This window comes from Colletotrichum siamense (genome assembly GCF_013390195.1).
Source record: "Colletotrichum siamense strain Cg363 chromosome Unknown KSG_Cg363_contig08, whole genome shotgun sequence".
NCBI classification, from domain to species: Eukaryota; Fungi; Ascomycota; class Sordariomycetes; order Glomerellales; family Glomerellaceae; genus Colletotrichum; species Colletotrichum siamense.
In genome coordinates, this window is record NW_023501021.1 from 4675649 (window position 1) to 4703025 (window position 27377).

General features: G+C 57.1%; 11 protein-coding genes across 11 annotated transcripts; 6 read left to right on the plus strand and 5 right to left on the minus strand.

The window, feature by feature from the left end:
* Window positions 1-224: 224 nt before the first annotated feature.
* CDH-1-1 (Cellobiose dehydrogenase) lies at window positions 225-2657 on the plus strand (the record flags this gene model as incomplete). Its single annotated transcript, XM_036644619.1, has 1 exon — window positions 225-2657. The coding sequence occupies one exon, from the start codon at window positions 225-227 to the stop codon at window positions 2655-2657; it is 2433 nt and encodes an 810-aa protein (XP_036490209.1).
* Window positions 2658-3820: 1163 nt separating this feature from the next.
* CGCS363_v012771 (uncharacterized protein) lies at window positions 3821-5125 on the plus strand (the record flags this gene model as incomplete). Its single annotated transcript, XM_036644620.1, has 3 exons — window positions 3821-3944; window positions 3991-4058; window positions 4115-5125. 3 exons carry the CDS (start codon window positions 3821-3823, stop codon window positions 5123-5125), a joined length of 1203 nt encoding a protein of 400 aa, XP_036490637.1.
* Window positions 5126-6396: 1271 nt separating this feature from the next.
* CGCS363_v012772 (uncharacterized protein) lies at window positions 6397-8008 on the plus strand (the record flags this gene model as incomplete). The annotated part of the gene is made up of 2 exons (XM_036644621.1): window positions 6397-7263; window positions 7322-8008. The coding sequence occupies 2 exons, from the start codon at window positions 6397-6399 to the stop codon at window positions 8006-8008; spliced, it is 1554 nt and encodes a 517-aa protein (XP_036490840.1).
* Window positions 8009-9874: 1866 nt separating this feature from the next.
* CGCS363_v012773 (uncharacterized protein) lies at window positions 9875-10426 on the plus strand (the record flags this gene model as incomplete). Its single annotated transcript, XM_036644622.1, has 1 exon — window positions 9875-10426. The coding sequence occupies one exon, from the start codon at window positions 9875-9877 to the stop codon at window positions 10424-10426; it is 552 nt and encodes a 183-aa protein (XP_036490839.1).
* Window positions 10427-12180: 1754 nt separating this feature from the next.
* CGCS363_v012774 (uncharacterized protein) lies at window positions 12181-12903 on the plus strand (the record flags this gene model as incomplete). The annotated part of the gene is made up of 2 exons (XM_036644623.1): window positions 12181-12580; window positions 12641-12903. The coding sequence occupies 2 exons, from the start codon at window positions 12181-12183 to the stop codon at window positions 12901-12903; spliced, it is 663 nt and encodes a 220-aa protein (XP_036490843.1).
* Window positions 12904-13445: 542 nt separating this feature from the next.
* Window positions 13446-14148, plus strand: Eef1akmt4 (EEF1A lysine methyltransferase 4; the record flags this gene model as incomplete). The annotated part of the gene is made up of 2 exons (XM_036644624.1): window positions 13446-13649; window positions 13699-14148. 2 exons carry the CDS (start codon window positions 13446-13448, stop codon window positions 14146-14148), a joined length of 654 nt encoding a protein of 217 aa, XP_036490842.1.
* Window positions 14149-14356: 208 nt separating this feature from the next.
* ybiU-1 (Uncharacterized protein) lies at window positions 14357-15830 on the minus strand (the record flags this gene model as incomplete). The annotated part of the gene is made up of 2 exons (XM_036644625.1): window positions 14357-15384; window positions 15443-15830. 2 exons carry the CDS (start codon window positions 15828-15830, stop codon window positions 14357-14359), a joined length of 1416 nt encoding a protein of 471 aa, XP_036490822.1.
* Window positions 15831-16735: 905 nt separating this feature from the next.
* Window positions 16736-21342, minus strand: apsB (Anucleate primary sterigmata protein B; the record flags this gene model as incomplete). The annotated part of the gene is made up of 2 exons (XM_036644626.1): window positions 16736-17905; window positions 17953-21342. 2 exons carry the CDS (start codon window positions 21340-21342, stop codon window positions 16736-16738), a joined length of 4560 nt encoding a protein of 1519 aa, XP_036490841.1.
* Window positions 21343-22643: 1301 nt separating this feature from the next.
* Window positions 22644-22961, minus strand: CGCS363_v012778 (uncharacterized protein; the record flags this gene model as incomplete). Its single annotated transcript, XM_036644627.1, has 3 exons — window positions 22644-22674; window positions 22731-22830; window positions 22889-22961. The coding sequence occupies 3 exons, from the start codon at window positions 22959-22961 to the stop codon at window positions 22644-22646; spliced, it is 204 nt and encodes a 67-aa protein (XP_036490625.1).
* A 1175-nt stretch (window positions 22962-24136) lies between these two features.
* Window positions 24137-24714, minus strand: CGCS363_v012779 (uncharacterized protein; the record flags this gene model as incomplete). Its single annotated transcript, XM_036644628.1, has 3 exons — window positions 24137-24141; window positions 24193-24467; window positions 24524-24714. 3 exons carry the CDS (start codon window positions 24712-24714, stop codon window positions 24137-24139), a joined length of 471 nt encoding a protein of 156 aa, XP_036490624.1.
* A 1332-nt stretch (window positions 24715-26046) lies between these two features.
* Window positions 26047-27176, minus strand: aga-1 (Arginase; the record flags this gene model as incomplete). Its single annotated transcript, XM_036644629.1, has 4 exons — window positions 26047-26052; window positions 26109-26379; window positions 26445-27028; window positions 27093-27176. 4 exons carry the CDS (start codon window positions 27174-27176, stop codon window positions 26047-26049), a joined length of 945 nt encoding a protein of 314 aa, XP_036490559.1.
* Window positions 27177-27377: the final 201 nt, after the last annotated feature.

Below are 27377 nucleotides of genomic sequence, written 5' to 3' on the forward strand. Positions count from 1 at the left end.
ACACCAACTGAGTTTGCTCTCTCTCCTCATCGTTGCTACAAACTTCGTTTCTCTCTCTTTTTTGCGCTGGTTGCTGCTGTCTTTCTTCTGCCCTCTGTGACGGGTGTACTCTCTCTTTGACACTCTCGTGTGCCATTCATTTCTCCATCACAACTTTCAACGACGACTTACACATCAACACTCACACTCTCTTTCAACCAACGACACCAATACAATCCTTCACCATGTTCAAGTCCCTCCTCGCCACGGGACTGTTGGCTGCTGCCGCCACGGCCCAGCAGACCACTGCCTACACTGACACTGCCACCGAGATCAAGTTCCAGCGCTACACCGAAACGACCGGCTTCTCCTTTGGCGTCGCCCTTCCCTCAACCGTCGGCAAGGACTTTATCGGTCAGATCACCGCCCCCATCACCGCCGGATATGCTGCTGTCTCGCTCGGCGGTCCCATGACCAACAAGCTCCTGGTCGTCGCCTGGCCCAACGGAAAGTCCGTCCAGACCTCGCTCCGCAAGGCCTCCGGATACACCAACCCCGAGGTTGTCACCGACTCCAGCATCACCCTGAAGCCCATCGAGTCTGGTATCTCCGTCAACGAGACCGCCTTCACTTACACCTTCCTGTGCGAGGGCTGCATCACTGGCGACACCACCTCTTTCACCGGCACTGCCGACACCACCACCTTCGGCTGGGCTTACAGCACCACCGCTCTCACCGACACCACCAGCTCCTCCGTTGCCCTGAACTACCACGGCGCCGGCTTCGGTCTCTTCGGTGCCAACCTCGCGGACGCCAAGTCTGCCGACTACGCCACCTGGGCCGCCAAGGCCTCCGACGCCGTCACCTCCCCCGGCACCGGCGGCAACGGAACCACCCCTGCCACCCCGGCCAACATCACCACCACCATCTCCAACGCTACCTACGACTACATCGTCGCCGGCGGTGGTGCTGCTGGTCTGATTGTTGCCGAGCGTCTCGCTGAGTCTGGAAAGAGCGTCCTCCTCCTTGAGCGTGGTGGCGTCTCTCTTGCTTCCACCGGAGGCAAGGCCACTGTCGACTGGAACAGCACCGTCACCCAGTACGATGTCCCCGCCATGGGCTACTATCTCTCGTCCGCCAAGGAGACCAGCGAGTACTGCACCGACACCGCCAGCATGGCTGGCTGCATCCTCGGCGGCTCTACCATGGTCAACGCCATGATGTGGGTTAAGCCCCCTGCCCACGACTTCGACGACAAGTGGCCTACCGGCTGGAAGTGGTCTGATGTCGAGTCTTCTGCCAACAAGCTTTACGAGCGCACCCCCGGCACCATCCTCCCCAGCAAGGACGGCAAGCGCTACGACCAGGGCGCCTACGACGTCATGTCCCAGTGGCTCGCTGGCAACGGATTCTCCGAGGTTGATGCTCTCGCCGAGCCCGATAAGAAGGAGGCCGTCTTCACCCACCCTCCCTGGTTGATCGAGGACGGCTTGCGTGGCGGCCCTGTCAGGGACTACCTTCCCCTGGCCCAGGCTCTCCCCAACTTCAAGCTCCAGCTCAACGCCAAGGTCGTCCGCGCTGTCCGCAACGGCACTCACATCTCCGGTGTCGAGATCGAGACCGGCACCAACTCCCGCCAGATCATCAACCTGAACGCTGGTGGTGCCGCCATCCTCTCTGCCGGTGCTCTGTCCACCCCTCGCATTCTGTTCAACAGCGGTATCGGCCCCAAGGAGCAGATCCAGACCGTCAAGAGCGGCTCTGCCCAGGTTACCCTCCCCGCCGAGGCCCTCTGGATCGACCTCCCCGTCGGCAAGAACGTCAAGGACCACCCCATCTTCACTGTCACCTTTAAGACCAAGTCCACCCTGAACTCTCTCGCCAGCACCGCCTTCACTGCTCCCGACGAGACTGACGTTGACCTGTTCGCCAAGGGCTCCGGCCTTCTCGCCCAGGCCGGCCAGCGTCTCAACTTCTGGACCAGCGTCGAGGGTTCTGACGGCAAGAAGCGCTACGTCCAGGGCACTGTCAACTCTCCCAGCAACAACACCATCAAGGCCAAGGTCTACCTCACTCACGGTCTGACTTCTGTCGGTGAGCTTGGCATCTCCGCTGATGGCTCCACCAAGTTCACCACCGAGCCCTACCTCACCACCGATGGCGACAAGGAGGCCATCACCTCCTTCATGCAACAGCTCATCGACTACGCCGCCAAGTCCAACAGCACTCTGACCATGTCCGGCAACGTCACCGCTGAGAGCCTGATCTCCGAGCACACCACTGGCAGCCACTACGTCGGTACCGCCGTCATGGGTGCCGAGAACGACGGCAGCTCCGTCGTCGACACCAACACCAAGGTCTGGGGCACCGACAACCTGTACGTCGTCGACGCTTCCATCCACCCCGACCTTCCCACTGGCAACACCCAGGCCATTGTCATGGTTGCCGCCGAGCACGCCGCCGCTCAGATTCTGGGCGGTGCCACCACCGGTTCTGGCTCCGGCTCCGGCTCCGGCTCTAGCTCCGGCTCTGGATCCGGCTCCAGCAACACTGGTTCCGGCAGCTCCGGCTCCGGCAGCAGCGGCAACACCGGCAAGGCCGGCTGCAAGCGCTCCGCCAAGCGCGCCGAGAGACAGCTCCAGCGCCTCCAGCGCTTCCGTCGCGCCCACCACATCTAAGTGGCCCAAACAAATATCTTCCTGTTACTATAGCTTGTCATTTTTGACTTATTTTGTATGTAAATAAAAGCAACGGCCAAGTCCGAATTGTATGTATTAGTTCTTAAACCCGTTGAAGCTTCATGTGATCCATGCATTGTGCCAGTGGCAGGCCAGCACGTGTGCCTCCAGGAACGACATCCTCCGACCCCAAGGCACCGGAGATTTTCTGCTCCCCGTCTGGAAATGAAAGCGAGGCTTTTGACAGGCTCCCATGTCCGCAGGTCCCGGCCGTTGACTTGAGGCAGCCGGGGTGCGTGCGGAGAATTTAAGCCCTGAGCATGCCAAAAGTGGCCGTCAAGTCTTTCCTGGCTGGTAATTGACTCTAGGCCGTGCATCTAGCATCGCGTCCGCACAGATGTTCCTCAAACAGGCGAAACATCTTGAAGGGTGGCACGGCCTACCCAAAGACCACGGATCCAAAATTACCTCAGTAGCGAACACTCTATCTTGGGTAGAGTTCGCCAGCTTCTCCGCGCGATGGCATGCTTTACGAGTCATTGTGTCTTTGCCCTTTGCTCCCTCGTACTCGCACAGTTTCGGTGATTGGCTTAGTCTTGTAGGTCGTCGACGATGAGAACTAGCACAGGGAACTTTTGGAAGTCTTGATGACAGAAACATTTCGCGACCCGCTTGCTCTGTGCTGTCGAAGCAATCCCTTCGCTTGGTGCTCACGATGGAGCTAGTCACCTCATTGACAGCATGTCTCGTTCTTGCAATGTTTCTTGTTGAATGTCGCGGAGAAGTGGACCTGTCAGCTCGAGACAGTCGGATGCCCGACTGCGCGGTATGTATGACTGTAAACCATCGACCGCCAAACGTCGCTAACGGAGCAACTGCATCTAGGTCGCTTGCTGGAGTAGGGCGATTCCATCCGTGTGTGGCTCATGGGACAATGCACAATGCATCTGTCAAGATGCCAACTTCGACCTGGCCGTGACGCAATGCATGGCCAAGTCCTGCCCTCGACTATCCACGTTTGGTGTGTCCTGCCGGATCCTGAAAAGTGGCCGGTTTCTGACGATGTCGTAGAATCATTGCGAGAATGGGACACAATGTGCGACAAGCCCCGTCGCGATCGGAAGGGAGACGTGTGGCCCTTTCTCCCAATCCATCTCTTTACCATGCTCTGCGTTGCGGCGCGACTGTACTCGAAATCATGGGTTATTCGCAGATTCGGCTCGGACGATTGGGTCATTACCATCACCTACATTCTGTACATTGGCTGGTTTGCTACCGGCCACCATAGTCAGTAAGCAACGTGCGGTAGATGAACTAGCTGACGCGTGCAAAGTGTTCCAAAAAGCATTCGGGACGGACATCTGGTGGGCCGATGCGGATACGCTCACCTGGGCGCTGAAGGTAACCACGCGAAGTCGCACATGACAAGGTGTTCAAAGCGCTGACACTGCGTCGAGATATTCTACATCGACGCCCCGATATACCTCTTGCTCCTTGGACTGACCAAGATCTCGATTCTGTGTTTCTACCTCAGGCTCTTCCCCTACGAGCGCTTCTGCCGGTTATGCTACGCCATGTTAGCCATTGTCATCACGAGCACGACGCTATGGGTGATACTCGCGATCGTCCAGTGCAGACCGATATCATACAACTGGGAAGGTTGGAAAGGCGACTTCAAGGAACCGGTCAAATGCCTCAACTTAAACATCCTGTCATGGACCACAAGCGCCGTCAGCATCGCTCTCGATGCAATCATCCTTGTCATGCCCATGCCACTGGTCGTCAAAGTCAAGTCCACGCCCCGGCGCAAGATCGCCATCATCTCCATGTTCAGCCTTGGCGTGATCATCGTTATCGCAAGTTGTTTGCGTCTCCGGTTCAACATTTTGTATGGGGACTCGGTCAACATTACATGGGATTACGTCGACCTCATGATCTGGACAGGGGTGGAGGTGGCCACGAGCATCACGGTGACGAGCCTGCCATCGATCCGACTGATGATGCACCGTCTGTTCCCCGGGCTCTTTGGCCGCATCTTCGCCTTCGGAGGCCACGTCGAGCAAGACCGCGAACACTATCTCGAGATCAGGAATACTCAGAGTCGGGACGTTGAGCACATCGGCGCAAAGGGAATCATGCGCCGCCTCCGACGAACCCACGCAGACTCTGAGCGGCCCCCCACAATCGGAGGTGGACCGCCGAAAGATCGGCGGGCGAGCAAAGCACAGCGCGACTCGGAGAGACTCGCGAAGCCGATGCCATCCGAGGCAAGCCGTGTGTTGGCCAGCATCATGGGTAGTCTGGGCGGCTCGTCGAATCGGCCATCCATCTCCATCAGCGAGTCCTCGACCGAATCGATTACCGTCACTACGGAGATCACCATTACATCTGAAGATAAGCAGTGTCATTACACCACTGCAGCTGCCTGGGAGAGTGACTCTCGAAGCAAAGCATCGGACGGATCATGAATAAGACCTTGGCTGGGATCTCAGGCTCCATAGAGGACCTCGGTTTTGCCCCGGTTCGCAGGTGGAGGCGTCTTGGGGGCCAGTGTGCTGGTTGGACAGATTGTCCGGAACCCCTTCCATTTGCGTGTCGCTCCGAGAAACCCGTGTTGATGCTCCATTCAGTCCAAATTGGATCGGAGCCGGTCCGTCACTGACGTCGACGCTCCGGAGCGCTTGGCACAGTGGCAGCAACATCAAATGGCGCCGCTCCCGAGCCAAGTGCAAGTCTACGACAGCATCCTCTGTCCACGCTGAAGACGCATGCCTCCATGGCGAGGGATCTGAGTGACACAATTCGAAGCTTTCGCGACTTGGCTCGACGCTCGTCATGTTTGTATGAGCATCAAGAACACTAACGACTTGAGCGAGGTGAAGTAGCATGTTTTGGGAAGACGCAAAGGTTCCAGTCTCGCGAGCGAAAGACGACTTTAATGAGCACATGAACCACACTTCAACAGGAGAGATGAAGCTCAATGCAACTAAGCACCAGCATCATTGCCACAATAGATGCTGGCGACTAATGACCCTTCGAGGTGGCCTGCAAACAGAAACTTTGTCACATCGGCACACAGATGAGCCGTTTTTATTGACTGGTGAAGTAAAAGTATCCACCACCACTCTGCTCCCACTTCCCGCAGTCGGGCAAACTCCGACCAATCTTCATCATCGTATGCCGTGCGGCATGCGGCACTCGGCCGGCCGGGAAGCCCGTCGTCAACGACCGATTGCCGGACGAGCACGGCTCGGGGCATTGCGGAGCTTCTTCAGCGCACGATGTGGAGGCTAATCAACATTGGCTCGGGCGATGTAACGACGTATGCAGGTCGATCCTCCACATCACGGCAGTTTGCGGCAATTGATGGTCAAAAGTTATCAATCTCATCTTATCAGATGTAAAGATATGGAGACGCGCCACACCGATCGTCCAGGGAGGCACACGGGTTCCTTGGAAGAATGCCTGATCTCATTCGTTTGTGGTGTGGAAACATTCACGGAAAATGTTGGAAACAGAAGGCCAAATGCCGAGGGAGGCCCAAACCCATGGCAACGACGATGAAATTTTCTGGATAAACCTGTGTTTAGTTTGCCGATGTCGGGAACCATGACGATGACTGCAACGTCGGGATGAACGATACAAAATGCTGGGCCGTCGCGCTCTCTCGTGGGATCTTGTTCTCCTCCCCTCCAGGCTTCCCTCCACCTGACAATCGTTCACCAGCCTGTTGACAACCATGGCGCGTCTCACCTCCTTCGCCAGAGCTACCGCTCTCCTCGGCCTCGGCCGCGTGGTCGCTGCGCAGAACAGCACCGCCTGGCCCTGGCAGACCTACCGGTCCGAGCCCTCTCTCCAGCCTCCCTCGCTCAAGATCACGCAGACCGGAGAGATCGCCGACGGCCACCTGTTCTTCGACCAGTCGGGCAACGGTGCCCACAACTACTCCGTCTTCATCATGAGCAACGAGAACGAGCTCATCTGGGAGGGCGCGTACGGCGACATCTCGGCCTACCGCGCGCAGTACCTCGACGGCGAGCCGGTGCTCACGTACATGACGGGCATCACCTTCCCGGAGCCCTTTGGCTGGGGCTACGGCGCCATCTTCATCTTCGACCAGACGTACAAGAACATCATCAACGTCACGCTGCCCCAGAACCGGGACGACCTGAACCTGCAGACGTTTGGTGGCTGGGACTCGTCCGGCCTGGCCAACGGAAGCTGGATCGACATGCACGAGGACCTCATCACGCCCGAGGGTACCATGTTCATCCCGGCCATCAACGTCACGCAGACCGACCTGACCTCCGTGGGCGGCCCCGTCGACGGATGGATCGCCGACTCCTTCTTCTTCGAGGTCGACGTCAAGACCAGCGACATCCTGTTCCAGTGGAACCACCTCGACCACCTGGACGAGATCCCCCTCGCCGACTCTGCTGAAGTCTACCCGCTCGGAGACATGGGCTTCAACTCGTCTGAGCCTTGGGGACCCTTCCACATCAACTCGATCGAGAGGTTCGCCGACGGTGGCTTCCTCATCTCCTCTCGCCACTACTGCTCCATCTTCAAGATTGCCAAGGACGGCTCGGTCGAGTGGACCCTGAACGTGAGTCTCTTCCTTCGATGATTCAGAAAAAAGCATAGTATACTAACAGAAAGCCCAGGGTCGCACGGGTGGCTCCTTTGCTCTGAAGAACGGCCTGTCCTTCTGCTACCAGCACGACGCGCGCATCCACGCCGAGGGCAACGGCACGACGCTCATCTCGCTCTTCAACAACGACAACAGCGCGGTGGAGTCGGGCGTCAACGAGACAACGGGCATCCTCCTGACGGTCAACACGGCGACGTGGGAGGCGACTCTGACGCAGGAGTTCATCGACAAGGACGACACCATCTTCGCCGTGTCGCAGGGCAACGTGCAGGTGCTCAACGACGGCAGCGGGCACGTGGTGATGGGCTACGGCAGCGTGCCCAAGATCAAGGAGTTCAACGCGGAGGGCGAGTGCGTCTTCACGGCGCAGTTCGGCGAGGACCGCGTCGTGCAGAGCTACCGCAACTACAGATTCCCCTGGGTGGGCAAGCCGTACTACGCGCCCAAGGCGTTCGCGTGCAGCGCCGGCAACCAGACGGAGGTGTACATGAGCTGGAACGGCGCGACGGAAAACAAGAAGTGGATCGTGTTTGCGGGCGACGCCGAGGACTCGTTGGTCGAGAAGGTTGGCGTCGACAAGACCGGCTTCGAGACCAAGGCGACGTTTGCCGGGTCTGCGCAGTTTGTCAGAGTCGAGAGCGCGGGCGAAGGCATCGAGACCGGTGTCAGCGAGGTTGTTGCTGTTGAGAGCCAGTGCTAGATGGCTACTTTAGCTTCACCTGTAGATACATAGCCACGAGACATTAATTTACACACCGTCTGGCCAATCCAATGTCTGTTGATGAGGTGAACCGACGTCCTTTGCCCAATATCAAGGCAACGATTGGTTACTGCTGTCTTGTCCACTGATTGATTACCAATACCAACAACAGACTCGTCAGCAAACGCATGTCTCGGTGATGCATGCTGCGGATCATTGACATGGTCGGTGAGACGGCACAACAGATGCGGTGCGCTGCCCTTCGGAGGAGGAACTGCAAAGCTTACAAATGCAGGCAAACCTCATCGGCCAGTGCAAACGGCTCCATAGAACACGGGAGTGTCTCCCGAGGCTACCGGGCCGTGCCGGAGACCTTGCCGGAGGATGGGCTGGCCGCACCTTAGGTGGATTCGGGGCTGGTGCATTACGACGCAGGCAGAGCCGTGCAGCTGTTCATTCGGAGTATTGGTCAGCATTTGATCATTACAAAGCATTATCTCACGCCTTGTCGTTTTCTTGTTTCGGACATGATGCAGATATGAATGTGTAAAAAAAAAAAAAAGGAAAAGAAAAACAGAGAGGTGATTGAATGGTACCGCCAAGACTGAGGTACCTATCTCCTCCCCCGCACTGCACTATCTATGCTTAAGGTAGTGTCAGGAACACCCACAACCATGCCTCTTTGCGCTCAGTAATCAACCGCATGACGCCAGGAAGATAGCACGCAATCGCCCTACAGCATGACGAATGGGCAATTCCTCCAAAATATGCCCCCAAAGCCCTCTCTGTTCGTCCGTTTAAGCTTCTGGGGCAGCGGCGACGGCAGTGGCCGATTGGCCATGGTGACGTTGACAGGAGATCAATCCCTCCCAGCCCGCGAACTCAATCTCGCGTCAAATGTCGACCCCAGATTTACCCCTGAGATGGCGTGTTGGTGCATTAATCTCGGTTCATCTCAGTTCTCGTCGCGAATGTCTAACCTTTGGTGAAGAGCAACATCGTGGACTTCATCGATTAGCAGCCCCATTAAACACCCCTGTTTCCCCCATTCGCACCACATAACACAATGTACATGGATCTGACCTGGTCCGCAAAGGCTCGGATGCAAATCCGCCCGAGCCGCCTGCAATGCTGATTGCTGAATTCCCCGCCAGCAGCGACTCGGACCTCGTGCGGCGGAGGAAACACCACAGCAGCGTATTTTCCATTTGTCAGCGCCCACCGGGAGCTCGTGTTCCCCGGCAGCAACTTGCTGCCCTTCGAACCACAGCAAGCAGCGACGACAGAGATACGACACGGTCGGAAGTCGCAGTGTACCTCGCGCCGCTGCTTGATTGTACCTCAGGTACCTCAGTCATTGGGCAGGGACCAGGCTGGGGGCAAGCAAGCAAGTCCCATTGAACAACAACAGCAGCAGGAAGCAAACAGCCACCAACAACAACGGGCCACAACCTGCCCAGTGAGTGAGCACGGAAACCAGTGTTTCCCTCCCTTGTCTGTCCACGGTCATCCAATGTCTCTTTCTCTGCCTGCTTTCTCTGCTCTCTGTCCAACCCGCAGTGGCGCATTAGTCAACCAGACCCGCCCGTCGAACTTGACAGAAACGCCCGATCACCACCTCCTGGTTCCCACCCCTAGTTTGAGGACAGGTGGAAGGTTGCATCCTGTGTCCGTATCTGCTCCAGCTTTCCAGAGCCTGCTTCCAGCGTCTGTGTGACAAACATATAAATCCTTCGCCGTGACCCGTGACTCCATTTACTTCCCGCTCGACAAGTCCACCTCCAAGCATAGACCTCTTCATCTTTCGATCAACGACAACAATACCAACTCTCTTCCACACTCCACCAACCAACTTAAACCGCCAAAATGACCTACACGCTCTACGACGCCTCCGTTCCCCTCCTCACCGCGGGCCTCAACACCCTGCTCAACCTCCTCAACAAGGCCGAGGCCTACGCCGCCGAGAAGGGCATCGACGTCAAGACGCTGCTCGAGGCCAAGCTGGCCGAGGACATGTTCCCCTTCACCTTCCAGTACCACGTCGCCACCGACAGCGCGATGAAGATCATCGCCCGCGTGCAGGGCACCGACCCCGAGGCCTTTGAGAACAAGTTCGACAGCGTCGCCGACCTGCGCGCCCGCGTCGAGCACACGCTCGCCCTCGTCAAGGCCGCCGACCCCAAGACGTTCGAGGCCCGCACCGACGCCCTCGTGCCCCTCGGCCTCGGCTTCGGCAAGGGCGAGATGCAGATCCCCGCCCGCGACTACCTCGTCGCCTACGGCATGCCCAACTTCTTCTTCCACATCCAGGCCGCCTACAGCATCCTGCGCAAGGAGGGCGTCCCCCTCGGCAAGGTCGACTACCTCCAGCCCTTCATGGGCCCTCTCGTTGAGAAGCACCAGAAGGCGCAGCAGTAAACACGTTTCAGCAGTATAGAGAAGGTGATGGTGTGAGGAGGAATTCAAACGTCACAAGATGGATGACGCCCGGCATCATGACAATGGCCGGGATTGAGCACGATCGGATAGGAAAAGTTGTCAATTGAAAGTCAATAATTACGCGTTTTGCCATGTTTTTTTCTTGTGTGAGACAGTGGATGGAGCATTGCAGCTTTGCACATTGACTGCCACGCGTGAAACAGCTATTGATTTGATTTAGGGATTATCTCATGGGCTCTCAGTAGAAACAACACGATGTCGCCAGATCCAGATGCTTCTTTTCCCCTCCATGACCCCTCCACGACCCCTCATTCCCTCACTGAGGGGCTCAGGGACCGCTGACTAACCACAGCAAGCCTCCACTCTGCTCCGCTCCTCACCAATGGGATGAAGCCATCTCCATCATCGGAGAACAATCCGAACGGCCGCCGCCGATACCGATAGGCGATAAGCTGCGAGGACAGGTCCCTGCACGACTGATTGATTTCCCCTCGCTAACGTAACCAAGCAAACATATATCGAGCTTTTTTCTACATATGTCAACGCGAAGTGCAGACTTCCAATGGATGCATGAGTTCTTCCTAGTGTAGAATGCCGTTCTGCGGACAAAGCGTTTATTCTAGCATTGGACATGAAGTCAGCAGGCCTGGCAGCAGTGTAATTATCCCGTGCCTGTCCGGCTGCTGTAACACACGGCGTCAACTCGCTCAGTGCAAGCAGAAAACATCCGACATGGAGCCGATGTCCCTTGACGTAGCGTGTTATAGATTTATTCATATTCGGTCTCTTCTAACCGATGGGTAACAGCAGGCAAGATATGTGGAATGGAAGAAGCGGCGGTTGCGTAGCAACAGCGCCCACCCGAACTCATTTTTACGTTTCGGCTTTACTCCAGTGGATAGACTTTGTTCCTGCTTCAGAAAGTAGGGGTCCTTTCAACGGATTGAGATTCGGCAATTGCATAGTGCTGAAATATTCCAGCTTAAACCAACAGTGCCCTCTTGGCTAGAATAGTCAAGGCGTACGACGAACAGCCCCTGAAGGCCCGAGCCCAACAGTTTCGTTCCCAAATCAGCAGTCAGGCAGCCACGAGGCGATGGCGTTTCTGGGAATTAAGCTCAGCTAGTTCTCCAGACTAACCGGATGCGTTTTCCTCCTCCCCATTTGTCGATGCTCACTTCGACTGTTGGTAGGTTCATGAATGTTGGGCATTTTGTTTTTGGGCAATGTGAATTATGGCAATGATGACGGTTTCCAACTTTGCTAAATGTAAACAGCAAAATGAACATCTACAGTCCACGTCTTGGTCAGTTCTGGTCAGCAAAACTTGCGAAGCCCGCTAGTCATCTCTGCAAGCACGGCATGGCTTAAGGAGCAAACGATCACCTGAATCAATCCTTGTAAGCCGCAGAGGCATAGTTGCATCTTTTTGCTCGTTGCCTCTAGTAAGCAGTAAATGTGGTCGGATATACCTACCACCCATCAGAGCGTCGACGTACACCTTTTGAGGTTGTTCTCAGTCATAGCGAAATTCTCCAAGGCAGATGATTTTCAAGTCATATACCAGAATTGATAAATACTGCCGTCCTCCTCCGATTGATACAAACATCCACAACCATTACCACTCATTCTCGTTCCTCAGCCGTGCTCATTTACATACAACGGAACTTCAATTCCATCGCTTCAAGTCAGATCCTGTCAATCATTCGTTTTCGTCGAGTCTCACATTCAATATGAAGTTCTCCATTCCCGTCGTCCTGTTCACGGCTGGTGCTGTTGCTGCGCCCTCCTCTGTCACGCTGACCGAGCGACAGCTCAGCGCGCTGACGCAAGTCCTCACCCCGGTTCTCCAAGGTCTTCAGTCCTTCGACGTCACCCTCAACGCCTACACTGGAGGGCCTGGTCAGGAGCTACTCAGTGTCGCCAACAATGTGATCGCGGGAGTCCGCGCTGCCGCCAACGCCGTCGCCCCCATCCAGCCGGTGTCTGAGGCTGAGGCTGGTGGTTTCGCCGGATTGGGCCAGCAGCTTGACATCGCCGGCTACAAGTTCATTGCCGATCTCAACGCCCAGATTCCGGTGTTTGCCCAGAGTGGCATCTGCCCCGAGACTCTCAATTGGGTCACCCAAGTTGGTACGTGACTAGGGCGGGCTCCTTCTGTTGTACGCGAGGGAGATAGCTAACACTATACAGGAGATGGAGTTCTTGATCTGAAGACGGCCGTGTTCAGCAAGTTTCCCAACAATGGTGGGGATGCAAATGATGTTGAGGAGTTCAGGAAGCTCTTTTCCGCTGTTGAACAGCGACTGAAGGAATGCTCTGCTCCACCTTCGGCGGACTGTAGTGCGTATTGCGTCAAGGACCATCACGATTGGAACAAGGGCGAGGATAAGAAGGGCGAGAAGGGTGAAAAGGGGAAGAAGGGTGCCAAGGATGATTGCAAGAAGAAGTACTAGGTCGTAGTGGGTAACTACCAAGGGAGTATGGTATTTTAGTCAGGATAGTAGAGTAGAGAAAAACATATATCTTGGCTAGCCTGTGTATGTCAAAGTGAAGATTGTTGCAACTGTAAATAACGCAGCTGTGCTGAACTAGTCTATCAGATTATAAACAGAATACATACGTAGATTTAATATGTGAAGAGGGTATGAAACACATCTAAGTGGTAACAGAATGCCAAATTGCTTAAAGGCGGTAAAAAGAAAAAAGGAAAAAATAAACCCAGCTTCAACTCTAGGCCAAAGATCACTGTATCCTCAATGTGTGTCTGGAGTGTTAGGCGCTGTGGAGTCGTTATTGGGGGCGGCATCACCCCGCCTCCACCATCGGACCCTTCCCTCTTTTTTTTATCGGAATTTTCCAAGCCCCGCGGCGGCATCACCAGCCACACACCGGAACCTCAACTCATATCGGCACTCAAACTCACTCACATTCACCATCACTATCGCACTCACTTTCACTCTCATCACCCTCAGCCTGAACTAAGGCCACACTCACAATGTCCGCCGATCTCAGCGAGGCCGAGGCCCTCGCAACCCCCGAGTTCTGGAACGAGCGCTACACAAAGTCAGACGGCTCCAACCCAACCCACGAATGGTTCCGCACCTTCGCCGCCCTGGAGCCGTACTTCCAGAAACACCTCTTCACACAACGAAGCCCTGAGACGTCGCCGCGCATCATGCACCTCGGCTCAGGCGACAGCGTACGTCTCTTCCCCCACACCCCGCGCGTAATCCCGCTCACATTCACAGACAATCCCCGCCGACCTCTCGTCCCGCGGCTACAAGAACCAGCTCTGCCTCGACTTCTCCCAGGTCGTCGTCGACCTCATGAAGGCCCGCCACGAGCCCCTCGGCGGCATCGAGTGGCGCTGGGCCGACGTCCGCGACATGCCCGACGCCGCGCCCACCCGCTCCGTCGACGTCGCCTTCGACAAGGGCACCATGGACGCCATGATCCACGGCTCGCCCTGGTCGCCGCCCGCCGACGTCAGGGACAACACCGGCCGCTACCTGCGCGAGGTCCACCGCGCACTCAAGGACGACGGCGTGTTTCTCTACATCACCTACCGCCAGCCGCATTTCATGAAGCCGCTGTTGAACTCCGAGGGGCTGTGGGATCTTGAGATGGATGTGTTGTCGGGTGGCGAGAGCGCGTTTGATTATTACGGATTCGTTCTGAGGAAGAAGGCTCAGGCATGAGATGTGGTTGTTGCTTTTAGAGAACGAGAGAACGGATAGACAAAACTGCATGGACGGTGTTTGGTTTGCTTAAGATAGATAGACGTGTTGAAAGATCACGAGACGGGGACGCTACTGTCATTATGAACAATTGATATACAAGGACGATGTCATTCCCATAGACTTCAAATGTACAATTATTATACCCCTTCAAGCACCATCTTCATCCTCAGAAGTCCATGTACTCGTTGGCCCGCTTCAGCAAGGCCCTCTCTCCCTCGCCCTCCCCGGCAACCTGCAGAGCCTCAAGACCCATCGCCCTCCGCGCCTCTGGTGCGACGATGGCATCCTCGCCAGGTCTGCCCACATGATCTCTCTCCCCCTTGCCGCCCGGGAAGTCTGGCCCAGGCAGCCCCTCCAAGAACGCCTCCCTCTGCCTCTTCAGATACCACACGTTCTGGTCCGTGAGGGGGCACACGGGGATGTACAACACACTGGAATCCCCCTTGCCCTCGTGCACCATGTCAACAGCGTGGATCTGATCCGCATGCCACGCCACAAAGTCGCCCGGCTTGATCTTAGGCATATGCACCATCGTCCGCCCCAGCTCCAGATGCGGGTGCAGCTTGCAGTTCAACTCCTGGCAGTGTCCCGCCGTCGCCCCGTGCAACTCCGAACTCATGCCCTCGCCCGCCGTAAACACCCAGTTCTCCTCCCTCAGGAACTCCGCCCCGGTGACATCCTCCCGCAGGGGCTGGAAGAACGGCCGGAGCAGGAGGTACGCCGTCGTGTGCTTCACCAGCGGGTTCACCAACAACGTCCCCTCCCGCGGCCCGGCGGTGCTCATGCTCAGCCACCCCTGAAACATGCGGAACATGCTGCACGCCCCGGCGCCGTTGTACAGGTCCTGCACGGCGTGCACGCGCGCGCTGACCTCCCACGGGTCGTACCCCTCCCAGTCGCCGCGGAAGATGGCGTCGTACGTCCCCGTCTTGCCGTACCCGTCGCGCTCCCAGCGCTCCAGCGACCCGCCGTCGATGTGCGGGCCGAGGGCGAACGTCGCGTCGCCGGGCTGGCGGATGCGCAGGCGGTCCGCGTATGTCAGCGGCTGGAGCGAGATGGCCGCCGACGGGGACTTGTTCCAGAGATCGCGCATGAGCGCCGTCTGGACCTTGAGCAGGTTCGGGTGGCCGCGGGCTTTGAGCTGCGGGAGGGACCAGTACAGCTCGTAGACTTGCGGGTTGTCGGCAGGGAAGGCTGCGCTCGTGTTAGTCGTCATGTAGATTCCATCAGAGACAGCTGAGAGAACACATACCTTTTGTCGACGGGTTTTTGCGGACGTACGCCTCCACCTCTTCCTTGTATCCCCGTGCCTCCTTCTCGTCCACGACACCGCGGACAACCACCGCGCCGCGCTTCTTCATCTCGTCTTTGAGGTGCTCGATGTCGCTGTCCAGGTTTGAAAATTCGATGCTTGGGATGATGGCAGGGCCCTTGGCCGCGACGGTCTCGTTTTCTTCCCTCAGTGATTTCAACAATCTGGACCACGACTTGACCACGGCGTCCTCATGTCCGGCCACCAGGTTCTGCTTGAGGGTACGGAACCGCTCTGGTAACGGTTCCCGCGTCTCTCCGGAGAGAGAGACAAAGACGGACGAGATATCGCCCTCCTTCTTTGGTGCGTGTGCGGCTGCTGCGCCCATCATGACGGTGCGCCGTTGTAAGCATGTTGAAGGAAGCCTAGTCCGCGCGTTCCGAGAAAGACTTAGGAGGCGAGACATGGTGGAAAAGTGGCAACAAAAATCGCTGGCTTTTTTAATGGTGAAAGAATATGGCTATTGCTGTGTAAGTCGCCCATGCACAGGAGATACCCAATACTCGAGGCCACACAATGATACGACAAGAAGTAAACAAGACACAGTCGATGACTGTTCAAACAAGCCAATGCTGTCAATTTCCGCCATCAACATCAAAGTCGTCGAGCTTCTCTTATACCTACGTGACCCAGCACCCGATCCAGTGCGACACTCCGCACCGTCGGCTTTTCCCAAAGCGGAAGCCCGACAGACTCCGCCCGGGCTCGAAAACGCGGGGCCCCGCCCGACAGCAGGGCCGCATATGACACGCAGGACACCTTACCTGCGTGCATCCATGCGTACATCCCTTCTGCCGGATCCTGACCGAGGTGCTGTCGTCGAATAGTTGCGGAGCATTTGGTCATTGGTGGCTGTCTAGGGAAGTCCGACGACGGGGGGGCGAATCCATCGGCTGAAGCTTCGGATTGCCATACTAAGTAGAGGTCAGTCAGGTTTGCTAACTCAAATTCTCGCAGACAATCCACACACGTTTCACGAGCAGTGCGAGCATCTAATGCCGTGGAGACAATGCTGGCAGGCGTAATGATCCATATTAAAGTATCCCAAAAGGCGGCCGTTCTCCTCAAACTCCCCCAGATCCCCAGCTTCCACCATACGTTGCTGGTCTGACAGATGCACAAAACAAGGGCGCAACGAAAGGTTATCCCGCTCCAGTTCTCCGGGCTCTAGTGATACAAAGGGTGAAATAGTACAAAAGAAACTTGGTTGGTTCGTGATTCGCCTCCGCCGCCTCACTCCATGGCCCCGTTGGCCCGGCGGATCCGCGCCACCTCGCTTTGCAGCGCGCGGTTCTCCGACTCTAACCCGCCGAGTCTCTGTCTCGCGGCGCTGCGATCTTGTGACCGTCCCTCGCGTTCCGCCTTGAGCTTGTTCTCCAAGTCGCGCAGCTTGAAGATCCATCGGTTGTCGGTGGTGACATCCCGCTCCGCCAACGCTGTCTCAAACGGATTATGGTTCGTCGAGCCTGGCGTTGTCACCGTGTGGCTGGATGCGCTGCGCGTCATTGTCGACGTACGCTCGCCCTTGCGCGGCTTCCGTTCTCGGTCGCGAGGTCCGGTGGGAATGGACGGAGAGGGGCTCCCGCTTACAGGGTCCGCGGCAGCGGCGTTGGGGTCGTTGTTGGCTGAATACGCGGCCCGGCTTCTAACATCTTGCGCTGTTCGAAGTGTCGCATTTTCCACCTTGAGCTGACGGTATGCGTCTTCAAGCCGCGCCATTCTGGCCTGCTCGTAAGCGCCAAGAGTCCCGGACGCCATGCCGTTGCGGACAATCGTCTCGAGCCTTTCCAGCTTCTTGTTTTTCGTCTCGAGGTTTGTCTCCAGGGTCTGGTACTCGCGCCAGAGATCTCTCTCCACACCCTTGATGCGGGAGGAGAACCCGCCAATCATGCCCTCGATCGTCTTCACTGCGAACAAGAGGTTCTTGCTGAAGCCTGGAAGCATCGTGGCAACCGCCTCCAGTGACGGCAGCGCTCGGCCGTTGATGAGACTGTTGTCGTGGGCCCAGTCTGTGCCGCAAAGCGCGGAGAGGCGTGTCCACAAAACCAACAGCAAGTTGTTGCGTTCCGTCAGCTGATCCTTGAACGTCGACTCCAGCTGGGCAATCCTCTTCTTGTCCTGTGTGCGTGTGGATTCGAGTTCCGAGATCCGGAGGTCCTGCGTGCTGACGGTCCTAGTGACGTGCTGGTGTGTCTTTCTGAACGTCTCGAATTGGTTCTTCGTAGTGCTGTGTGCCTGAATCTCCTTCTCGAGCTCGACCGCGAGTTTGCGCGATTCCAAGCCGTGCGACTCCAGCAGAGCGTCACGCTGCTTGATGATGCGATCCTTCTCCACCAACGATGCCTTGGTCGTGTCCAGTTCGCGGACGGTGTTCTCCAGCTCTCGCTGAAGCTTTGCAATCGACTGCTCCTGTTAGCGTGCGCATCAGTATGTCCAGATCCCTTGCTCACCTTGAGGAGACTGGAGCGCGTCCCGTTAAGGTCGCCCAGTGCCTCCCTGAGATTGTTCTCCAGCTCCATGAGCCGCTCCTTCCACTCGGTGGCTTCGACTTCGCGAGAGGTAAGATTCTTACGCAACCTACGCGCTTCGTCCTTGGCCGCTGACATCTCGCGATTGAGATCGTTGACAAACTGCTGCACCTCTTCCTTCTCCTTGTTGGCCACAATCTCACGTTGCCGACGCTCCGTCGCAAGGCGCTGCTCCAGCTCCTTGATTCGATCACGCTCATCACGCAGACTCTGCTCGGTGTTGGCGAGTGCTGCCTCGAGGTCGCCGATGCGAATCTTGTCGCCCTCTTGCTCTTCTCGCAGGAAGGCAATCTCGCCCTGGCTGGACTCTTGTTGCACACTCAGCCGTTGGGCCTTGTCGTTCGACTCGAGCAGCTTGGCCTCCAGTTCCTCCGATTCCTTATTAGCGTCCGCGAGTTCTTGCTCCAGCTGCTGAATCCTGCGGATCTTAGCCGCCTGGTCGTCCTCGAGCCGTACGAGTGCCTCGCTCATCTTCCGCATTTCCTCCTGCAGAGCGTCAAAGTTCTCTGTCCTGTCGTTCAGCTCCAGCTTGAGCCTCTCGATCTCATTCGAATGCTGATCGGCTTCGCCCTCGAGCGCGTCAATCTCCTCCTGTGCCTCTTTCCGTAGCGACTCAAACTCCGTCTCCATGTCGGCTTGCTCTCTCAGCGCCTCGTCCCTCTCTGCCTGTAATGCCACCAAGTCGTTCATGGCGTTGTCAAGATCTTCTTGGAGGGCCACAGCTATGTCTTCTGCCTGCCGCTTGGCGTCGATTGCGGTTTCAAAGTCGTTCATGCATCCCTCGAGTTCACGCTGGAGCTCCTGGTTTTGGAGCTTGAGCTCGTTGATTTTGTCGCGGGTTTCAGCAAGCTTGCTCTCCAGCTCCTCGCGCTCGAGCTCGTCGATTTCCGTCATTTGAGTTCTGCCGGCACTGACACGGGACATCGACCTGTGGTGTGCGCCAGCTCGCGATGCAGACCGCTCCAGGAGCGAGTCGATTGTCGACGGCGCTGGACCGCCGCGTCTCTGAGCCATCTTCAGGTCCTCGATCTCCTGGTATAGACGCTCCTTCTCGCGGTTTCGGGATGTAAGCATGGACGTCTGCGCTCCCACCTCGCGCCGCAGCTCGGCGTTTTCATGTCGCAACTGCTCGCTCTCCCTACGAAGCTCGTCCACCAGCGTGCTAGCAGCACTGAACCCGCCGTTCGTTTCGATGTCGCCCGACAGTCCCGAGACAGGCCGGCTTGGTGATGTCTGCCGTTGCTTTTTCGTAATGTTGTAAATGTTGGTCGTATGATGCAGGCCACCGTGGGCGCTGGACATCTCTTGCTTGAGGCGGAAAATCTCATCGCGTAGCTTGCGATTGTCCTCGTCAGACTGTTCCCGACGTGCGGTTTCCTGTTCGAGAAGATCCTTCCACACATCCGCCTCCTCCTGGCTTCCGAGGTTACCACCTGACCTCTCACCCAATGACTTGACCACCTCGGCGAGTTTGCGCTTCTCGGCCTCCTTGGACATGCTCTCTTTCCTGAGCCTCTCGAACTCGGTCTCGTAGGCTTCCATGCGCTCTCTCAGGTACAGAAGCTCCTCTTCACGCTCTTGGGCGTCTTGGTCGGACGAGTCGTTCGATGATCCGCCACTCCTCGCCGTACCGGGTCGCTCGTGGTCGTCCTTGAGCTGCTTTTCCAGCTCCTTGACCTTCTTCCGCAGCGCCTTGTTGTCGCGCTGGATGACGGCCAGGCTTGTCTTGAGCTCCACATTCTCCGAGATCATCTCCTTAACACCCTCTTCGGAGAGCTTGTCAAGTCGGTCACTCAAGAACATGACTTTGAGCTTCAGGTCAAAGTTCTCCTTGGACAGCCGTTCGATGGTGCTGCTCTGCTCCTTCAGCGTCAGGTTCTTACCCGACCGCGTGGAGGCGCCGAGCGGTGCTTCCGAGGGCTTGCGAGGCGTGACGAAGCCACTCTTAGATCTGTACTCCTGCGCCAGCGACTCGGGCACCTGCACATTCCTAACATGGCGGGCGATCACTGTGTCGGTTGGGGCAGTCAAATTTTCCTTGGATGGTTTCGGGGTGGCGAGGAGATCTTCGTTCCTGTTCGGTCGACGAGGGGTGAATCCGGTCTCGACCTCGTCGAGTGTCTCCAGCTGGCTTGGCAGAGACTCAGGGTCGTCCATGCCTGAAACCATGCTGCCGATGCTGACTGATCGTGACAGGATGCTGCTAAGGCTGCGGGGCAGGCTCGTGGTTGTGGCAGCGCCGCCGGATTGGAGGGCGAAATCAACCCCGAGATTGGCCGTAGGCGGATCGCTTTCGAGATCGTCGTGCGAGTCGGGGTTGGTGACGAAGGAAGAAACGGAAGATCTCTGGCTGGCGCCGCGGCTTCGAAGGTACTTGGGCCGTGTGCCGTAGCGCAGAGCGTGTCCTGGCGTGCTGCCGGCGTCTACGGAGCCGCCGCGCAGGCTACCGTCAGATCGCTTGCTCCGTAACGTCGTGGAAGTGGACTCGGCCTCTGATCCCGCGTGAGTATGCGAGCGGTCTTCGTCCATGTCTTCGGTGGCGGATGGCTCCTGTGGTTGCTTGTCTGTCCGGTTGCTTGCGCTGGACAGCGCCCGCGAAATGGTTCGTGCGGCGGCTGCTGCGGCTGGAGATGACGACATTTGCTCGAGAGAGGAGGTCGTGTTGGAGATGTCGACGGAGGCAGAATCCTGTGGCTTTAGCTCGGTGAAGTCCCCAATTCCTGACTTGTCGGCGGGTTGGGCGCCGGATCTGGGGCTGGGACTAGGACTCGTGGGGGGCTGGTTGCGAGCGGCAGACTTGGTGGAGGCAGCGCCGTCAAACAGATATGTGTCGTCGGCGCCCTCGTGGGTTATCGTGGGTATGGGAGAGAGGCGGGAGACGAAGCTGGACTCGACGTCCTGCAAGTGGGCTCGGACTGCGGATTCAGCGATAGAGTCGCCATGGCGGGAATCGTCGTAGGCAGGACCCTCGACGAAGCTGCTGTCGAGGGAGGCGTTGGTCTGTGGCCGAGGGGGAGGCAACATGGAGTCGTTTGGGGGTTTGCGGTTGTCTACGAAGTTGGAGGAGGAGTGGCGGTCGGGGGCAGACTCATGATGGGAATTGGACTTTGTGGGAGTGAGCTGCGACTCGTCCGGGGTCGGTGTGGTGCTGTTGTTCTCCCGGTAGTCTGAATGGTGTTGCTCGGGCTCGGGCTCATGGATGTCGATGCGCAAACTGTCGTCGTTGTCGTTGTCGTGATTGACACGGCGGGCGGTTGTTGGGCGTGAGGAGTCGTCGAGGCGGCTCCGGGGCCGACTCGCCTCATCGTCCATGGTGGAGTGTGGCTGGGCGACTCTGGAGATGCATTCGGCTGGTCGAGGGACCGAATTCTTTGTTTGGGTGTTGAGCAGTCGATGGTAGGTCGTTTGGCGGTCGAGGTCGAGAAAAGGTGGCCGGTTGGGGGCGGTTGTCCAATGCCGTCGAGGTTGTCGAGTTATCGAGTAGTGTGGGCTAGGCGCGATGTTGCGGATTCGCTGACAGGGTCAATGGGCGAAGCAACGACGGTGATCAAGCTAGAATGTGTCAAAACCCAGATCTCTTTTTTTTTTTTTTTCTTCCTCTCTTTGCTTCCTTCTTCTCCTGACGACCCAGTCCAGTGTCTGTGGTGTGGTGCTTGTAGCACTGACTGCAGCGACGCGGCCTGGCCTGGATTGACTGGATTGGGCTGGGCCGGGCCACTCACACCTGCCTGCTGCTCATTTGGCTGCATGGAACGGGAGGCATGCGCACGTACCTCTTTCTTTCAGTGTTTTTTTTTTTCTTCACTTCTGCATCCACCTCACTCGATGGCTTGAGTTTCTATGTTCGTAAACGCCGTGGCCAATACCAATGAAGGGTCCCTGTCACGAACCAGTCAAACAAAATGCCAAATCGCGATTGCATCGGCCGTGGTCCCTGCCTGCCGTGCCTAGCTGCCCGCCCATCTGTCTGCCCGCCTTCCTCTTGGCTGAATCGACTGGTTGCTGGGGCACCCGCACTAGCCCGAAATGAGAAAGGTGGGGGACCCATCCCCCTGACCAAGATCGCCGGATTGGTCGATTGAAAGATTAGCCAGCTCATCGGTTCGGAAAAGAGTGCTACCGAAGAGCGACACCAGACCCAGTTTGCTGTCCCGCGCGAAGCCACGCGCACAGACCCCCCCCCCCCCCCCCCCAGCCGCCGGTGCTATCCCACGTCGCGCATCTTGTCGTGATCCTGCCGCAACCAGCTACTGTGTGTCATTGGTGGAGCGTCACTCCTTCGGTCCTGGTGGCAGATGCAGGCAATAGGGGAAGGAGCGAACCGACCATCAAACGCAACAAACCTTGTATTGGCGATACATAAGCAGCATTCACATGGTCGCTTGAGGTTTAAGTATGATGGTAGTATAACACCTAGGCTTATGATACATATTGACCACTGATACTTGCATCAACGGTTGTTCGCTAAAGTAAACATAATTCCTCATCACATAATTGACTCAAGCTCCAAAAGTTTCAGTGAAATAGTATTATTGATCTTGACAATTCCGGTTGTCTATTAATCCATGTTTCAATTCATATTACGGGTCGTGTCCATCATACATCATAACCGTCTAGTTGGAAATCTTAGGGTTGCCCTTCTTGCTACACAAGAACAGCTGTCAACAAAATCCTTCCAGAGTGCTATGTAGGTCACTTACCCAGTCACCTTCTCGTACATGTTGCGGCCAGCATCGGTGATCTTCTCATCCGTGCTGCGGGGCATGTCGTGGCCGGCCTTCTTGGTAACGAAGTCGAAAGCTAGGTAAGCTCCGTCAGTATGTGCTGTAGACAACATGGACGGCATTGGGTGACATACCCTTGTCGACGGGGTCCTCCTTTGACTGACCAGCAGCCTGGGCCTGGTTGTTGCTGCTCTTGAATGGGTTCATTTTGATGGTACGTGTGGTGGTTGAGATTGTGAAGTGTTTGGTATGTGTAATGTTGGTTGACTGCTTAACTGTAACTAGTAACAATATTGGATAACGCAGGAAACCCCCCTTCTTATGTACGATTCCACCACCTCCAATCTGCACCCAAAAACCTGCATCAAAACGACCTTTCATCATCGCCCCTCCCCCGCCTTCCCCATCGAACCTTCGCAGTGTTCCCACCATGACGCTAATCGCCGCAATCCCGGGCCCCCTCCAGACGCAGATTCCCAGTTTCGGAGCGCCGCCAGACCATGCAGACCACTACGTCATCGCCAAACTACCGTCCGACCGTCGATCCTCCCAACCAACGCACTTGGTCGGAGAAAACAAGCTTGATCAGCCTCACAATGCATGCATGCCAGTCCTTCCTCACAGCAAGCCGCCCGCCCCTGGAGAATGTCTGTCACTGCTACTATGAAAAGAAATGCCAAGACCAAGGGTCCTCACCCATCCACGGCCCTTCCTGCGATAATCATGGATGGAGGCAGATAAGAGCATTGCCGTGTGCCCTTGTGCATCTACTTGGCCCGGCAGTTCGGCATCCCTCAGGTACGCCCCAGGCCGGGGAGCGCCGCCGGGATGTGAGACTTATCTACGTCAGTCGGGCCGGGCGTAGGGCCCCAACATGTGACGATGATGGAAGTTAGTCGTTGATCCAGACGGGAACGGTTCATGCGCTGACGGACTGTCAACCGACGGTCTTTCGTCTGATGCTACGGGATTGCGTCAGTCGTTGCCCTTTGCCAGGCAGACGCCGGCAGGCCACGCAGTCGCATATCATCACGTAACACAACTTCAACATTATCTAGTACCTTGTCATACAGATGGTGGTCCGTCTATCTTTGTCATAGCCTCGTCGAAATCAGAAAAAGGTGTCCGGTGCTCGTAGACACCGCCGTATATGCAGTCGAAATCAAACCAAACGAAACGCCGCCGCCATTAAGCCGTCACACATGGAGCCGCTGCAAATGCTTCCGCCGTCAAGCAAGCTCAGTCCATCCAAAAACTGTCAGAAACCGGCTGGTGACTGCGTCCTCACGATGCGGCAAAGACCTGGAACGCCATCACCATGATCCAGACCAAAAACAACGCCCCGACCAGCGCAAAAGAAAACACCGCCTGCCAGGCTTGACCTACACTCACAGTCAGCAACCACCCAGGCGAGACTTGCGCACGCTGGAAAACCTACATATACTCCTCTGCTGCAGCCACGCAAGGGTATCCAGGCTCTGGCCCGTCGGGTTGCGGTTGAACACGGCAAGGTTGCACGTACTCGAGACCGACCCGTCCGGCCCCCAGAGCTGGATGCTCACGACCACGAGGCCGACAAACCACAGCACGAACAGGATGAACGCGCCAATCATGACGATGGCGGGTAGCAGGCGGCGCTGGTAGACGAGATAGAGCAGCAGGCCGATGAAGATGATGACGAGCGACGCGACGGTGATGTAGTAGGGGAAGTACCTGCGACCGTCAGCATTGCGCCCGCAGCAGCGCATGGGGAGGTTCCCGTCACGGACCATGGTATCGGCAGGAGCAGCTGGTTCTGGATCTCGATAAAGGACGCAAAGACGCCGATGATGAGGCACGACGCGACGAGCATGATGAGGATCCAGAGGTTCAGCTGGATGCCGGGCCATTGGTAGCTGTGGACCCGGCCGACGAAGCGGCGGTCGTAGTAAGAACTACTCGTGAGTGTTGATGCGGCCATCCTCGCGGTGGTCTATTGAATCGTTGCGCTTCTTCGTGCGGTCGTAGATCGGTTTTCGGGGATCGCGTACGTGCTCCGCTCTGTTGATCGTGATTTTGGACGTCGTTGGTGGCTTTGTTGCTTCGTCAATCGGGTCCGGTTCGCCAATCCGTTGCAGACTCTGAAGATGGTCCCGTCCCTGCCGCAATTTGCACAGTGATAAAACGCGCAGGCCAAGTTAAGATAAAATCGGGAGGATGCAACCCAAGATGGGCGAGCCTCACAATAAGGCAGAGCGACGCTGTATGGAATGATGCGATGCGGTCGCAGCGTGGTGCTCCTGGACGTGCCACGTCAAAAAGAGAAAAAGAAACGGCCGACAGGAGCGCGGGCTGCTGCGACGGCGAGGCTCTATTCCAGTCTGGGCTGCACCGCTGAACCGCTGAACCCCCCGGTCGCCGTAGTGTTGCGTTGTGTCGGGCTGCGACGGCAATTCGTTCGATCAGGGTCGCTCGCGTCTCGCCTCACCTCGGCGAGTGGCACTCGTAGCTGCAGCCCAACGCAGGTGAGATGCGGCAGGCTTCGATGGTGATGGTCTCTTGCTCGGCTTGGCTGGATTGCGGCGAATGTCTCGGGTGACGTCGCGTCGAGTCGCGTCTCCTCAAGCTTCGAACGGCGGGGCGAATTCAGGAAAATAGGTGATGAAGTGTAGGTAACTTGGCATTTACCAATTTGTTCGGTAGCGCTGTTGCAACCCCAAATAACTGCAAAACGGTCACCGCAACAAACGATCCAGAAAGTTCCTCTACCTGCACTCGAACATCATATGATTCTGCCCTCAGAAGGTTTTCTCCCCTATCGCACGGATGCTGCAAATGAGGTGGCTGGGCGACGGACCGCATACAAAAATGGCGATGGCTGGGCGCCTGTACGGATAGAGCCAGTCGGCCGCCTGGAAGCGGCCCCCGACAGCGCACACCATCAGGGCCAATGCCATGTCCGGGCCCGAGACCCACTGCTCCCCGCAGCCGGGGCGCATCCGAGCCGCTGCCACCGCTGCCACCGCTGTCACCGCTGCCTCGTGAGTGGGTTGGGCGTGCTGGACAAGTCAAATCAAAAAGCTTGGTACACACGGCCTGTCGGGCTCCCATACATCTGTGGAACTCAAGTGCCGCATGGAGAGACGGATGAATTGGCATACAATTCGCCTGTCGCGTGGTATTATTGATACTTTTCTGTACTTCCACATCTCTCTCCGTTCATCTCAGGTGTTTTCTATCTGCCATAGACCCTGTCTGCAGCCGACTTTGGCTGCCCTCTGTTCTTGTTCAACAAGTCCTCCTCTATCTTATTCTATCGCTCTCAAAACAACAACCCGACGCCTACAGCAACGACTCTCCCAAAGCACACCTTACGAGCGAGCATCCTGCCCGAATCGTCTCGCTTGCACTGTCGGCCGCCAGCTGCGGGTTGACTTCCACCAGATCCACCGCCACGAGGCTGCCCGTCTCATGCACACACTCGCAGATGTAGTCGCCCTCGCGCAACGTGAGGCCGCCGCGGACGGGCGTGCCCGTGGACGGCGCCCACTGGGGATCCAGCGCGTCCACGTCGAACGACAGGTGGATGGGCGTGTCGGTGCCAATGTGCGCGAGCGCCATCTCCATGACGCGGCCGATGCCGTAGCTGTACCATGACCAGTCAGTCAATCATCGCCCAGTGTGGCGTCACAGCCTGCCGGAAGAACCTACCGGTCAATGTCAAACATGCTAAACGCCTTGATGCCGTTTTCCCTCAGAATCCTCTTCTCGCCGGCGTCGACGTCTCTCAAGCCAATGTAGACGAGCTTCTTGATGTTGAGCATGTGCTCGTCGCCGAGCCAGCCAAAGTATTCGGGCTTCTCCTCCTTGGCGAGGCCCGTCACGAAGGCGACGGGCATGCCGTGGATGTTGCCGCTGTCGCTCGTCTCGGGGGTGTTGATGTCGGCGTGGGCGTCGACCCAGATGACGGCGATCTCGCGGCCGAGACGCTCGCGGGTGGCCTTGGCCGAGCCGGCAATGGTGCCGATGGCGATGCTGTGGTCGCCGCCGAGCGTCAGCGTCAGACGGCCGAGGCGCGACTGCTGGTAGACCTGGTCGGCGATGCGCTGGGTCACCGAGGAGACGGCCTTGGGGTTCTTCATGTTGCGGAACGGCGGGTCCGACTCGGGGATGACGTCGGTGTACGAGTGTACCTCGTCGTCGCCGTGGAGCTTGTACCCGAGCTCGTCGCGCAGCTGGGTGATGAGGCCAGAGTCGATCAGGGCCTTGGGACCGGCGTCGACGCCGAGTTTTTGCTGGGGGCGGGGTTGTCAGCTACCGGAGAAACGAGGAGCAGAGACGGGGAACAAGCAAGCTTACCTGGCCACCCGAAAAGCCTACAGCGACGATGCCGAGATCCTCAGGGTGGCTGAGGAACTTGGACTTGATCATGGAGGTGTGCATTGTGACGGGGAAGAAACGACAACTGGGTATCAATGGAAGAGGGACGTCTTGCAAAGGACAAAAAGAAGAAGGAGGAGGGAAAGGATGTGAAGGGGAGCAATGCGTTTTGGGCGTGGAGGAAAAAAGGAAGAGGGACAAGAGAAAAGAAGGTGGCACTCGAGGCATCTAAATCCTTTTCCGTCGTGCCCTCGGCGCCGGCGG